Raw genomic sequence first — 14,629 nt, 5'->3', positions numbered from 1 at the left:
GAGAGAAAGACAGAAAGGGGTAAGAGAAAGACAGATAGGGGTGAGAGAAAGACAGATAGGGGTGAGAGAAAGACAGAAAGAGGTGAGAGAAAGACAGAAAGAGGTGAGAGAAAGACAGAAAGAGGTGAGAGAAAGACAGAAATAGGTGAGAGAAAGACAGAAAGAGGTGAGAGAAAGACAGAGAGGGGTAAGAGAAAGACAGATAGGGGTGAGAGAAAGACAGAGAGGGGTGAGAGAAAGACAGAGAGGGGTGAGAGAAAGACAGATAGGGGTGAGAGAAAGACAGAAAGAGGTGATAGAAAGACAGAAAGAGGTGAGAGAAAGAGGTTGAGAGAAAGTTCATCCTTGCTTTATTTTCTCTATCGCCTGTCGCCAAGAGGGGTGAGAGAAAGACAGAAAGAGGTGAGAGAAAGACAGAAAGGGGTGAGAGAAAGACAGAAAGAGGTGAGAGAAAGACAGATAGGGGTGAGAGAAAGACAGAGAGGGGTGAGAGAAAGACAGATAGGGGTGAGAGAAAGACAGAAAGAGGTGGGAGAAAGACAGAAAGGGGTGAGAGAAAGACAGAGAGGGGTGAGAGAAAGACAGAAAGAGGTGAGAGAAAGACAGAAAGGGGTGAGAGAAAGACAGAAAGAGGTGAGAGAAAGACAGAGAGGGGTGAGAGAAAGACAGAGAGGGGTGAGAGAAAGACAGATAGGGGTGAGAGAAAGACAGAAAGAGGTGAGAGAAAGACAGAGAGGGGTGAGAGAAAGACAGATAGGGGTGAGCGATAAAGAGGTGAGAGAAAGACATAGGCGTGAGAGATCGAGACAGGGATGAGAGAAAGGCAGAGAGATTATATGAGAAATGCACACAACTGCACAAAACTAAATTAAAACCCAAACAAGATAAAACCAATCATTGACCTGGCAAAGGCCTAAAGAATAAAAAGTGGTTTTGTTTTTTTACTTTAAAAGTTCCAGAGAGGGGTGAGAGAAAGACAGAGAGGGGTGAGGGAAAGACAGAGAGGAGTGAGAGAAATACAGAGAGGGGTGAGAGAAAGACAGGGGTGACAGAGAGGGGTGAGAGAAAGACAGATAGGGGTGAGAGAAAGACAGAAAGAGGTGAGAGAAAGACAGAAAGAGGTGAGAGAAAGACAGATAGGGGTGAGAGAAAGACAGAAAGAGGTGAGAGAAAGACAGAGAGGGGTGAGAGAAAGACAGATAGGGGTGAGCGATAAAGAGGGGAGAGAAAGACATAGGCGTGAGAGATCGAGACAGGGATGAGAGAAAGGCAGAGAGATTATATGAGAAATGCACACAACTGCACAAAACTAAATTAAAACCCAAACAAGATAAAACCAATCATTGACCTGGCAAAGGCCTAAAGAATAAAAAGTGGTTTTGTTTTTTTACTTTAAAAGTTCCAGAGAGGGGTGAGAGAAAGACAGAGAGGGGTGAGGGAAAGACAGAGAGGAGTGAGAGAAATACAGAGAGGGGTGAGAGAAAGACAGGGGTGACAGAGAGGGGTGAGAGAAAGACAGATAGGGGTGAGAGAAAGACAGAAAGAGGTGAGAGAAAGACAGAAAGAGGTGATAGAAAGACAGAAAGAGGTGAGAGAAAGACAGAGAGGGGTGAGAGAAAGACAGAAAGAGGTGAGAGAAAGACAGAAAGGGGTGAGAGAAAGACAGAAAGAGGTGAGAGAAAGACAGAGAGGGGTGAGAGAAAGACAGATAGGGGTGAGAGAAAGACAGAAAGAGGTGAGAGAAAGACAGAAAGGGGTGAGAGAAAGACAGAGAGGGGTAGGAGAAAGACAGAAAGAGGTGAGAGAAAGACAGAAAGGGGTGAGAGAAAGACAGAAAGAGGTGAGAGAAAGACAGAGAGGGGTGAGAGAAAGACAGAGAGGGGTGAGAGAAAGACAGATAGGGGTGAGAGAAAGACAGAAAGAGGTGAGAGAAAGACAGAGAGGGGTGAGAGAAAGACAGATAGGGGTGAGCGATAAAGAGGTGAGAGAAAGACATAGGCGTGAGAGATCGAGACAGGGATGAGAGAAAGGCAGAGAGATTATATGAGAAATGCACACAACTGCACAAAACTAAATTAAAACCCAAACAAGATAAAACCAATCATTGACCTGGCAAAGGCCTAAAGAATAAAAAGTGGTTTTGTTTTTTTACTTTAAAACAGAGAGGGGTGAGAGAAAGACAGAGAGGGGTGAGGGAAAGACAGAGAGGAGTGAGAGAAATACAGAGAGGGGTGAGAGAAAGAAGGGGTGACAGAAAGACAGGGGTGAGAGAAAGACAGATAGGGGTGAGAGAAAGACAGAAAGAGGTGAGAGAAAGACAGAAAGAGGTGATAGAAAGACAGAAAGAGGTGAGAGAAAGACAGAAAGGGGTGAGAGAAAGACAGAAAGAGGTGAGAGAAAGACAGAGAGGGGTGAGAGAAAGACAGATAGGGGTGAAAGCGATAAAGAGGTGAGAGAAAGACATAGGCGTGAGAGATCGAGACAGGGATGAGAGAAAGCAGAGAGATTATATGAGAAATGCACAAACTGCACAAAACTAAATTAAAACCCAAACAAGATAAAACCAATCATTGACCTGGCAAAGGCCTAAAGAATAAAAAGTGGTTTTGTTTTTTTACTTTAAAAGTTCCAGAGAGGGGTGAGAGAAAGACAGAGAGGGGTGAGGGAAAGACAGAGAGGGTGAGAGAAATACAGAGAGGGGTGAGAGAAAGACAGGGGTGACAGAGAGGGGTGAGAGAAAGACAGATAGGGGTGAGAGAAAGACAGAAAGAGGTGATAGAAAGACAGAAAGAGGTGAGAGAAAGACAGAGAGGGGTGAGAGAAAGACAGAAAGGGGTGAGAGAAAGACAGAAAGAGGTGAGAGAAAGACAGAGAGGGGTGAGAGAAAGACAGATAGGGGTGAGAGAAAGACAGAAAGAGGTGAGAGAAAGACAGAAAGGGGTGAGAGAAAGACATAGAGGGGTAGGAGAAAGACAGAAAGAGGTGAGAGAAAGACAGAAAGGGGTGAGAGAAAGAGAGAAAGACAGAAAGAGGTGAGAGAAAGACAGAGAGGGGTGAGAGAAAGACAGAGAGGGGTGAGAGAAAGACAGAGAGAAAGACAGAGAAAGGGGTGAGAGAAAGACAGAAAGAGGTGAGAGAAAGACAGAGAGGGGTGAGAGAAAGACAGATAGGGGTGAGCGATAAAGAGGTGAGAGAAAGACATAGGCGTGAGAGATCGAGACAGGGATGAGAGAAAGGCAGAGAGATTATATGAGAAATGCACACAACTGACAAAACTAAATTAAAACCCAAACAAGATAAAACCAATCATTGACCTGGCAAAGGCCTAAAGAAAAAAAGTGGTTTTGTGAGAGAAAAAAGTTCCAGAGAGGGGTGAGAGAAAGACAGAGAGGGGTGAGGGAAAGACAGAGAGGAGTGAGAGAAATACAGAGAGGGGTGAGAGAAAGACAGGGGTGACAGAGAGGGGTGAGAGAAAGACAGAGAGGGGTGAGAGAAAGACAGAGAGGGGTGTAAGATAGAGAGGGGTGAGAGAAAGACAGGGTTGAGAGAAAGACAGAGAAGGGTGAAAGATAGAGGGGTGAGAGAAAGACAGAAAGGGGTGAGAGATAGACAGAAAGAGGTGAGAGAAAGACAGAAAGAGGTGAGAGAAAGACAGAAAGAGGTGAGAGAAAGACAGAAAGGGGTGAGAGAAAGACAGAAAGGGGTGAGAGAAAGACAGAAAGAGGTGAGAGAAAGACAGATAGGGGTGAGAGAAAGACAGAAAGGGGTGAGAGAAAGACAGATAGGGGTGAGAGAAAGACAGAAAGAGGTGAGAGAAAGACAGAAAGGTGAGAGAAAGACAGAGAGGGGTGAGAGAAAGACAGAAAGAGGTGAGAGAAAGACAGAAAGGGGTGAGAGAAAGACAGAAAGAGGTGAGAGAAAGACAGAGAGGGGTGAGAGAAAGACAGAGAGGGGTGAGAGAAAGACAGATAGGGGTGAGAGAAAGACAGAAAGAGGTGAGAGAAAGACAGAGAGGGGTGAGAGAAAGACAGATAGGGGTGAGCGATAAAGAGGTGAGAGAAAAAGGCGTGAGAGATCGAGACAGGGATGAGAGAAAGGCAGAGAGATTATATGAGAAATGTTTTCTGCGTTCCTGATCATGCATCCGTTACACTCATACTAACTACCCGACAATCCCCACCCCGTGGCAGCCCCTCTCTAACATGCAATGGAAGCCTCATGACTCTCAGCTTTTCAGCATGACAAAATCTCTTCGACAACCACAGGTTAGAGATGATTGTGTTTACAGTCCAAAACTGTGTACCCTGGGTCATATCTCTCTTTCTCATATCTCCCTTACTGATAGAGTGAGAGAGAGAAAAACATCTGGGTCCTTGACAGTTGTGGGAATGTACATTTTTAATTATCCATGGGTTCTGGGATCGAAGCCATAAGTTTCCTGACCGGTAAAATGTTATGTTTTTTAAACGTTCTGAGAACAGACGTGACAATTTAACCTGTTCTGGGAATGTTCATTTTTAGGGTACAGGGTGGTTCTGAGAACATTTCATCATGGAACCCTGAAAGTTTTCCTGGGACATTTTATTAATATTCTGAGATCAAAAATGATAGGCTATTTGAAGGTAGTTAAATAACATTCTGAGAACATGTTTCAATAACACTGTTGGCTTAGTTTGGGTTAACTGTTTTGAACCCATGGAAATTCATTTGTTTAGGCATTTATTATTGTTGTGGCAAGGCATCAGTGAGATTCAAACCTATGATCTTCTGTTTTCTATTCATGGATTAGTCCACTGCGCCGACAGGATGTACAAACAGGCCCAATTTTAAAAAAAATATTGTGGTTTTTATGGAAAGTTATCTTAATGTTCTGAGAACATGACGTTAAATAGAACCATGAGGAAAACCTGCAGAAAACATGCTGAAGTACTCAAATTCCCATCTAAGAAACATACGTTTCTCAAAACGTAATGTGCCATCTGGGTATCCTGCACCGTTCCCAGAATGTTGTGTTCAAAATAACCATAGGACAACCACACTTTCACCAAGCTCTAAGAAGGGGCGGCAGGGTAGCCTAGTAGTTAGAGCGTTGGACTAGTAACCGAAAGGTTGCAAGATCAAATCCCCATGCTGACAAGGTCAAATCTGTCATTCTACCCCTAAACAAGGGTAGTTAACCTACTGTTCCTAGGCTGTCATTGAAAATAATAATTTGTTCTTAACTGACTTGCGTAGCTAAATAAAGGTAAAAGAAGAATCATATGTTTCTCAGAACGTTATGTGCTAGCTGTGTCTCAAGTAATTAGCCAACTTTCAGTTTTCACATTTACACTAAACTTCCTCAATTTTTTTTGTTCAGTAACAGGAAATATACATGCAATACTTTTGACACCACTCTCGTTATAACTGCTTGTCACTCATTTTATTGGAACCAGTTGGCTTTTAAGACATGTGCCAGTGCCATGGTCACTGCTGGTGTTTTCCTTGGACCTGTAGCCTCATGTTTGGACACCTCTTTTCACAACACAGTGAGTATCCTCCGTAGCTTTGAGTTTTTATTTTGTTGTTGCTGAACCAACATTATTTCCCAGTGCTTTACAGTCTGTGCTATGCTTGTTGGTCAGTGGTAATGTTGTATTTGGTTTGACACAATTATGATGGGAGTGCCATCTGACACCAGGTATCTTTAACACAACGTAAACGATATTAGGAATCCGATGCGTCATTAGTTAGAATTAACTTTCAAATCTCTCTGTTGGACCAGATGAGCCCATTGATGTGGATTGTGATGATGCTCATTTTGTCTCAGGCCTCTGGCACTAGTGGTATGTGATTCATTTTTATGTCAATATGCACTCAGTGTTTTCTTATGCTATGTCTAAACAACATGAACTGAATAATACTTTTACCGTTAATTCAAACACAGGTGTGGTTTGGAAAGCTGATTACCCGAAAGTTGTTTTTACCAAATTGGGAGAAGATGTGACCATACCATGCAATGTTACCTATCCCCCGTCCCAATCTAAAGAGCCTATCCAAGCCTACTGGAAACGCTGGGGAAATACTAAACTAAACATCAATGATAATGACAAGAATGAATTCCTCTATCACCCCAACAACACATTCGTCATCAAGAGTTTTCAAACCAGGACCAACCTGACAGGAAATATCACACAGGGAAACTGCTCCCTGAAGATCAATATAATTCAACATGGCGACATTGGGCACTTCTACTACTTGAGAATTGCCACTGGAGCCGACAACTTCAGTTTTAATAAAGACCATGTCTCCATTCAAATATCTGGTAAGCAGTAGAGGATGCAATGTAAAGTGCCTTTGTTCAGTGCAGTGTGTCATTCCTTTGATTTGGAGGAAACTAATCCCTACTGTATTTTGTTCCATTCAGGAACCTCCGGGACTATTTCAACGATACCAAAGGACATGTCAAACACAGGTGAAATACTCAGCTTAGAATTTTCACGTACACACCGAATTTAAAATGTTGCTCTGAATCAGATATTGTTTTACTTTAGAAATAACTAGTGAACCTGACACAGTTGATAACAGCAATAACAATGTCTTTGTCTTCTCAGTTGATTCCACAACTACAGTCCCACTAGCCACCACAAAATGTAAGTAGACTCTAGTAGACACTGCTATATCTACAGTGCCATCAGGAAGTATTCATACCCTTTGACTTATTCCACATGTTGTTGTGTTACAGCCTGAATTCAAAATGATTCAATATTTTTTTCTCTCTCACCTATTTACACCACAGGAGGTTGGTGGCACCTTAATTTGGGAGGACAGGCTCGTGGTAATGACTGAAGCAGAATTAGTGGAATGGTATCAAACACATGGTTTCCATGTGTTTGATGCCATTCCATTTACTCCGTTCCAGCCATTATAATGAGCCATCCTCCCCCCAGCAGCCTCCACTGATCTACATAAAATACCCCATAGTGAGAAAGATAAAACATGTTTTTAGAAACTATTGAAAATTAAATAATGAAATAGCTTATTTATGTAAGTATTCACAACCCTGAGTCAATACATGTTATAATCAGCTTTGGCAGTGATTACAGCTGTGAGTCTTCCTGGGTAAGTCTCTAAGAGCTTTGCACACTTGAATTGCACAATATTTGCACATAGTTTTTTAAATTCTTCAAGCTCTGTCAAGTTGGTTGTTGATCACTGCTCTTGAAGCTAGGTGGCACTATTTTTATTTTTGGAAAAATAACGTTTCCAAAGTAAACGGTCTATTTCTCAGCACCAGATGCTAGAATATGCATATAATTGACAGCTTAGGATAGAAAACACTCTAAAGTTTCCAAAACTGTAAAAATATTGTCTGTGAGTATAACATAACTGATATTTCAGGCGAAAGCCTGAGAAAAATCCAATCAGGAAGTGACTCTTATTTTGAAAGCTCTGTGTTCCTATGCATCCCCATTGACCATTGAAAGGCATATAAACCAGATTCCTTTTTCTATGGCTTCCCTAATGTGTATACAGCCTTTAGACATAGTTTCAGGCCTTTATTTTGAAGAATGAGCGTGAACGACCACATTACGTAAGTGGTCAGGTGGGGGCTCTCAGAGTGATTTTTGCGCAAAAGAGAGAGGCGGCCATTGTTCGTCCCGGTCCTAGTGAAAAGCCAACTGTCCCGGTTGATATATTATCGAATAGATATTTGAAAAACACCTTGAGGATTGATTATAACAAACGTTTGCCATGTTTCTGTCGATATTATGGATATCATTTGGAATTTTTGTCTGCGTTTTCGTGACCGCTATTTCCGGTGGATTCCTGGGCATAACGTAACCAAACTAACGGAGGTATTTGGATATAAAAAAGGTCTTTATGGAAAAAAGGAACATATGCTGTCTAACTTGGAGTCTTGTGAGTGAAAACATCCGAAGATCATAAAAGGTAAACGGTTCATTTGATTGCTTTTCTGATTTTCGTGACCAAGCTTCCTGATGCTAAGTGTACATAATGCTATGTTAGGCTATTGATAAACTTACACAAATGTATGTATTGCTTTCGCTGTAAAGCATCATTTCAAAATCTGAGACGACAGGGTGATTAACAAAAGGCTAAGCTGTGTTTCGCTATATTTCACTTGTGATTTCATGAATATGAATATTTTCTAGTAATATTTTTTTTACTGATGCGCTATGCTATTCAGCGTTGCTGATGACACATATACTGGATCCGGGATGGGTGGTTCTAAGAGGTTTTGAACAGACATTTTCAAGTCTTGCCATAGATTTTGGTAAGCAACTCCAGTGTAGATTTGGCCTTGTGTTTTAGGTTATTGTCCTGCTGAAAGGTGAATTTGTCTTCCCGTGTCTGTTGGAAAGCAGACTGAACCAGGATTTCTTCTAGGATTTTGCCTGTGCTTATCTCCATTCCATTTATTATTATTATTTTTTAAACTCCATAGTCATTGCTGATGACAAGTATACCCATAACATGATGCATCCACCACCATGCTTGAACGTATGAAGAGTGGTACTCAGTGATGTGTTAGATTTGCCCCAAACATAATGTTTTGTATTCGGGACATAAATGTAACAAAAATAATAATAATTTGCCAACAGGATGCTTTGGAATATTTTTATTCCGTACATACTTCCTTCTTTTCACTCTGTCAGTTAGTATTGTGGGGTAACTACAATGTTGTTGATCCATCCTCATTTTTCTCATATCACAATCATTAAATTCTGTAATTGAAATCACTTTGTGGCCCATACATTTTCCATAGGCTTGAGGTCAGGGTTTTGTGATGTCCACTCCAATACCTTGACTTTGTTTTCCTTAATCCATTTTGCCACAACTTTGGAAGTATGCTTGCGGTCATTGTCCATTTGCAACCAAGATTTAACTTCCAGACTGATGTCTTGAGATGTTGCTTCAATATATCAACATCATTTTCCATCTTCATGATGCCATCTATTTTGTGAAGTGCACCAGTCCCTCCTGCAGCAAAGCACCCCCACAACATGATGCTGCCACCCCCGTGCTTCATGGTTGGGATAGTGTTCTTCGGCTTGCAAGCCTCCCCCTTTTTCTCCAAACATAACAATGGTCATTATGGCCAAACAGTTCTTTTTTTGTTTCATCAGACCAGAGGACATTTCTCCAAAAAGTACGTTGTTTGTCCCAGTGTGCATTTGCAAACCGTAGTCTGGCTTTTTTATGGCAGTTTTGGAGCAGTGGCTTCTTCCTTGCTGGGCTTGCCTTTCAGGTTATGTCGATATAGGACTCGTTTTACAGTGGATATAGATACTTTTGAACATCTTCACGAGGTCCTTTGCTGTTGTTCTGGGACTGATTTGCACTTTTCGCACCAAAGTACGTTCATCTCTAGGAGACAGAACGCGTCTTCTTCCTGAGCAGTATGATGGCTGCGTGGTCCCATGGTGTTTATACTTGCGTACTATTGTTTGTACAGATGAATGTGTTACCTTCAGGCGTTTGGTAATTGCTCCCAAGGATGAACCAGACTTGGAGCTCTACAATTTTCTTTCTGAGGTTTTGGCAGATTTCTTTTGATTTTCCCATGATGTCAAGCAAAGTCACTGAGTTTGAAGGTTGGCCTTGAAATACATCCACAGGTACACCTCCAATTGCTCAAATGATGTCAGTTAGCCTATCAGAAGCTTCTAAAGCCATGACATAATTTTCTGGAATTTTCCAAGCTGTTTAAATGCACAGTCAACTTTGTGTGTGTAAACTTCTCACCCATTGGAATTGTGACACAGTGAGTTGTAAGTGAAATAATCTGTCTGTAAACAATTGTTGGAAAAATTACTTGTGTCGTGCACAATGTAGATGTCCTGACCGACTTGCCAAAACTATAGTTTGTTAACAAGGAATGTATGGAGTGGTTGAAAAACAAGTTTTAATGACTGCAACCCAAGTGTATTCCTCAGTCCTAATCAGAATGTTTTTCACAGACGCGCCATCCACGGCCACATATATTGCCACCACGGTCCCAGTAGTTGCAGTTCTACTGGTTGCTGTATTGGGGATTGTTTGGTTCTTCAAGTACAGGAAAAGGTGGGTCCGGTTGATGGGTGTCCCCAGAGGGATGCACTCCAGCTTGACTGACATTGATCCATTTCTATAGCAACATCTTGTCCTCTGCCTTATATTAGTCACTGCAGATACATTTTAAATATATTTTTTCTCACATTCACTAAAATAACTGAATTGATTTAATAGGTCCAGGGGTGTCACTAAGCAAGAGTCTGGATATTATGCTAATTTCACCATGACAACTCCAACAACCAAACCTGAAAGGTATGCTTAAAACTATGAAACATCCTTCAGTAAATTGCTAGTTTGACATATTTTGTTTTTTCTTCTGAACATTACTCTAAAATGTGTTCTTTGAGTTGACCTACAGTGTCAGTGAGATACTTGTCTTCCCCTATCTCCACAGAGTCAATACTACAAAGAAGAAAGATGACACCCAAGTTCCTCCTCCAAAGGTCATTGATGAGCCCGTCTATGGCAACGTCCAGGTACATTACAGCACCCTGAGCAGATCTGTTTTAAACTGACAGTACTCTTTATAGTGATATCAACAGTCTAAATGTACTTAGTCATCATCTTTGGACATTATGGTTTTTACCCACTGGGCACACACTGGTTGACTCAACGTTGTTTCTATGTCATTTCAATGACATGACATTGAAGCAACGTGAAATAGACGTTGAATTGACATCTGTGGCCAGTGGGTACTATATATGTTTACCATGTTGGCCATTTAGTGTTGTGCGCATAGCTTGATGATAGGGAAAGGGTTAACTTCCCCGCCTGATTTCTCTATTTCTCTTTACAGGGTCCAGACGATCCGATGGACAGTATGGATCAAATGGACAGTGTATATGCAAATGTGGATCATGCAAAACAGTGATGAAGCTGCATCTCAGATATCAGCATTGCTTAATAATGCTTGTTGTGTGTGTGTGTGTGTGTGTGTGTGTGTGTGTGTGTGTGTGTGTGTGTGTGTGTGTGTGTGTGTGTGTGTGTGTGTGTGTGTGTGTGTGTGTGTGTGCGTGTGCGTGTGCGTGTGTGCGTGACATGTTATATCTGGTAAAAGATAATATCATTATTATTATTTATTTTTTCATCATCTTTGAAATGTAAGCAAAAGGCCAGAATGTATTATTCCAGTTTAGGCACAATTTTGGCCACTAAATGGCAGCAGTGTATGTGCAAAGTTTTAGACTGATCCAATGAACCATTGCATTTATGTTCAAAATGTTGTATCAAGTCTGCCCAAATGTACCTAATTGGTTTATTAATACATTTTCAAGTTCATAACTGTGCACTCTCCTCAAACAATAGCATGGTATTCTGTGCAGTTAGATGAACAAGAATTTAAGCTTTCTGCCCATATCAGATATGTCTGTCCTTGTCACACCCTGATCTTTTCACCTGTCCTTGTGCCTGTCTCCACCCCACTCCAGGTGTCACCCATCTTCCCTGCTATCCCTTGTGTTTTTATACCTGTGTTGTCTGTCTGTCTGTGCCAGTTCGCCTTGTTTGCCAAGTCAACCAGCGTTTTTCTCTGAGCTCCTATTTTTCCCATTCTGTGTTTTTCTCTCAACCTCATGGTTCTGACCCTTGTCTGTCCTGACTTTGAGCACGCCTGCCTGAACATTCTGCCTGACCCTGACCCCGAGCCTGCCTGCCGCCCTGTACCATTTTGGACACTGACCTGGTTAGGAACTGTTCCCAACCTTCCTTTTACCTGAACCTTGGACTATAATAAATGTCACAGCTCAAACCAACTGCCTTCCGTGTCTGCATCTGGGTCTTGCCTTGTGTCGTTATAATCCTAGGAAATGTACTTGTTACCTACAACTTCATGCTAATCACATTAGCGCACGTTAGCTCAACCACCCGGGGGGGGGGGGGGGGGGGTAATTTCCTGATAATATTACAGCAGTCATGTTTGTGCAAGCGGTCTATGTACACTAGGAAGAATTTATTTTAACTCTTGATTGACTTGAGGCAAATGACTGCTCCAGTAATCCATGGGGTCCAGTCTCAGGTCATCAGACGTCCCATGTATCCTGTACATTCAGGTACCCTCCCACATGGACACACATCACAGACTATGGAGGCTTCTGATAAACCCTCTCCTGGTGGGGGAAGGTCAACTGAATCTACAACCTACAGGAGAACACCTGGTGGCCCCACAGTTTGCACTCAGATCCTGGGAGACCTGAACAAGGGAAACAGCATCCTGAGTATTGATAATGTTCAGCGGGATGACGTTTTACCGTTCTGTTTCAGGACTGACATGCCAGAGTACAACCAGTTCTCCTATGTTAGTAACATGGTTTGCGTCAATGTGAAAGCTGGGTAGGCCTATGTTAATTTGGTTGAGGACTTTTTGGCTATCTATATCCTGTTGAATTGTTGAACGTGGCTTATTAAATGTGCCTTTCAAAAGACCATATATCAGTCTTTCCCTCAGGGGAATTAGGTTTGGCATGGATCGTCAGATCATCAAAAGGTTCTACAGCTGCACCATCGAGAGCATCCTGACTGGTTGCATCACTGCCTGGTATGGCAACAGCTCGGCCTCCGACCGCAAGGCACTACAGAGGGTAGTGCAAACAGCCCAGTACATCACTGGGGCCAAGCTTCCTACCATCCAGGACCTCTATAACAGGCAATGTCAGAGGAAGACCCTAAATATTGTCAAAGACTCCAGCCACCCTAGTCATAGACTGTTCTCTCTGCTACCACACGGCAAGGGGTAGCGGAGCACCAAGTCTAGGTTCAAGAGGCTTCTAAACAGCTTCTACCCCCAAGCCATAAGACACCTGAACATCTAGTCAAATGGCTACCCAGACTATTCACATTGCCCCCGACCTCCCCTCTCCACACCACTGCCACTCTCTGTTGTCATCTATGCATAGTCACTTTAATTAACTCTACCTACATGTACACACTACCTCAACTAACCGGTGCCCCAGCACATTGACTCGGCAATGTGTATATGTATATGTTGTATATGTTATGTATATGTTGTATATGTTATGTATATGTTGTATATGTTATGTATATGTTGTATATGTTATGTATATGTTGTATATGTTATGTATATGTTGTATATGTTATGTATATGTTGTATATGTTATGTATATGTTGTATATGTTATGTATATGTTGTATATGTTATGTATATGTTGTATATGTTATGTATATGTTGTATATGTTATGTATATGTTGTATATGTTATGTATATGTTGTATATGTTATGTATATGTTGTATATGTTATGTATATGTTGTATATGTTATGTATATGTTGTATATGTTATGTATATGTTGTATATGTTATGTATATGTTGTATATGTTATGTATATGTTGTATATGTTATGTATATGTTGTATATGTTATGTATATGTTGTATATGTTATGTATATGTTGTATATGTTATGTATATGTTGTATATGTTATGTATATGTTGTATATGTTATGTATATGTTGTATATGTTATGTATATGTTGTTATTTTTTAATGCTCCTCTTTAATTACTTGTTACTTTTATCTCTTATTCTTATTCATATTTTTTAAAACTGCGCTGCTGGTTAGGAGCTCGTAGGTAAGCATTTCACTGTAAGATCTACACCTGTTGTATTCGGGGCATGTGACTAATAAAATGTGATTTGATTTCCTGAAGATCACAGTAATTGGAGAAGTTCCAGAGTTATCGTAGCTCATTGCAGTTCTGAAGTGGTCTGTACAAATATGCTGTGTGGCTATAAACAAATGGCCCATAGTCTCCCAACAGACCTTCCAGAAAAGTATGCAGATTACTTGGGCTGAACCAACGAAACCACACGTTTGACTTGTCAACTTCTACAGTTTTATTGGAGGGGGAGTTTGAAGATAAGGACACTTTCCTGCACTCGCAGGAATTAATATCGGGAGGCCTTTCTCACAAAATACATTGAATACATTTAAATGTTTCTATGCCTTTCAAATCATATGAAGGATTTGTTCCAAAACATGTTTTATGAAACTTTCTTTTTTTCTCCAGATTTAATCATGTATACAGAGCTACAATCAGAACCTAATAACTATAATTGTCTGTATTTTGATTTGTATGCCCGTTGCCGATATGTTCTTATAGAGAGGGTCAAGAAAGCTGACAAAATCAGTATTGTGAAATAGCTCAAACCCCATGTAAATAAACAGACGTTGAAAATCCCAATAAATGAAAGGGGAACCCCAAGTGGAGAATCACTGAAAGTTCCACACTTGTAATCTATCCTCAGATTACACTCAAGACACAATTTCAACAGACAGCTGGGGAATTGGGAAACAATCTATCGTTAAATACTGGTTGATTTATTGTGCATATTAAACATCTTGTAAAAACTCTTCTGAATCACCCAAGCCATATATGATAAACAAATGCCTTGTAAAAGCCATAACACAAAGCCACAGCCCAAATAAGAATGTACCATATTCATTAGCCATAAGAACCATAAAGCTACATCAAGCTAACAAATATAAGCAGTCACCAGCTCTGCTACATTGGTTAAGAATGTTAATATTTTACTGGAACCTTTGACAGACTGAGTACCATGG

At 41.0% G+C, this 14,629-nt stretch overlaps 1 protein-coding gene across 1 annotated transcript; it reads left to right on the top strand.

Annotated features, from left to right (window-relative positions):
• Positions 1-5,381: 5,381 nt before the first annotated feature.
• Positions 5,382-11,341, top strand: LOC124005306. The gene is made up of 9 exons (XM_046314442.1): positions 5,382-5,528; positions 5,765-5,825; positions 5,927-6,304; positions 6,407-6,454; positions 6,594-6,632; positions 9,966-10,068; positions 10,234-10,311; positions 10,454-10,535; positions 10,856-11,341. The coding sequence occupies exons 1-9, from the start codon at positions 5,463-5,465 to the stop codon at positions 10,928-10,930; spliced, it is 930 nt and encodes a 309-aa protein (XP_046170398.1). The 5' UTR covers positions 5,382-5,462; the 3' UTR covers positions 10,931-11,341.
• Positions 11,342-14,629: the final 3,288 nt, after the last annotated feature.

Source organism: Oncorhynchus gorbuscha, linkage group LG19, assembly GCF_021184085.1.
Source record: "Oncorhynchus gorbuscha isolate QuinsamMale2020 ecotype Even-year linkage group LG19, OgorEven_v1.0, whole genome shotgun sequence".
Classification (NCBI taxonomy): Eukaryota; Metazoa; Chordata; class Actinopteri; order Salmoniformes; family Salmonidae; genus Oncorhynchus; species Oncorhynchus gorbuscha.
This window is presented reverse-complemented; position numbering and strand designations above follow the sequence as displayed.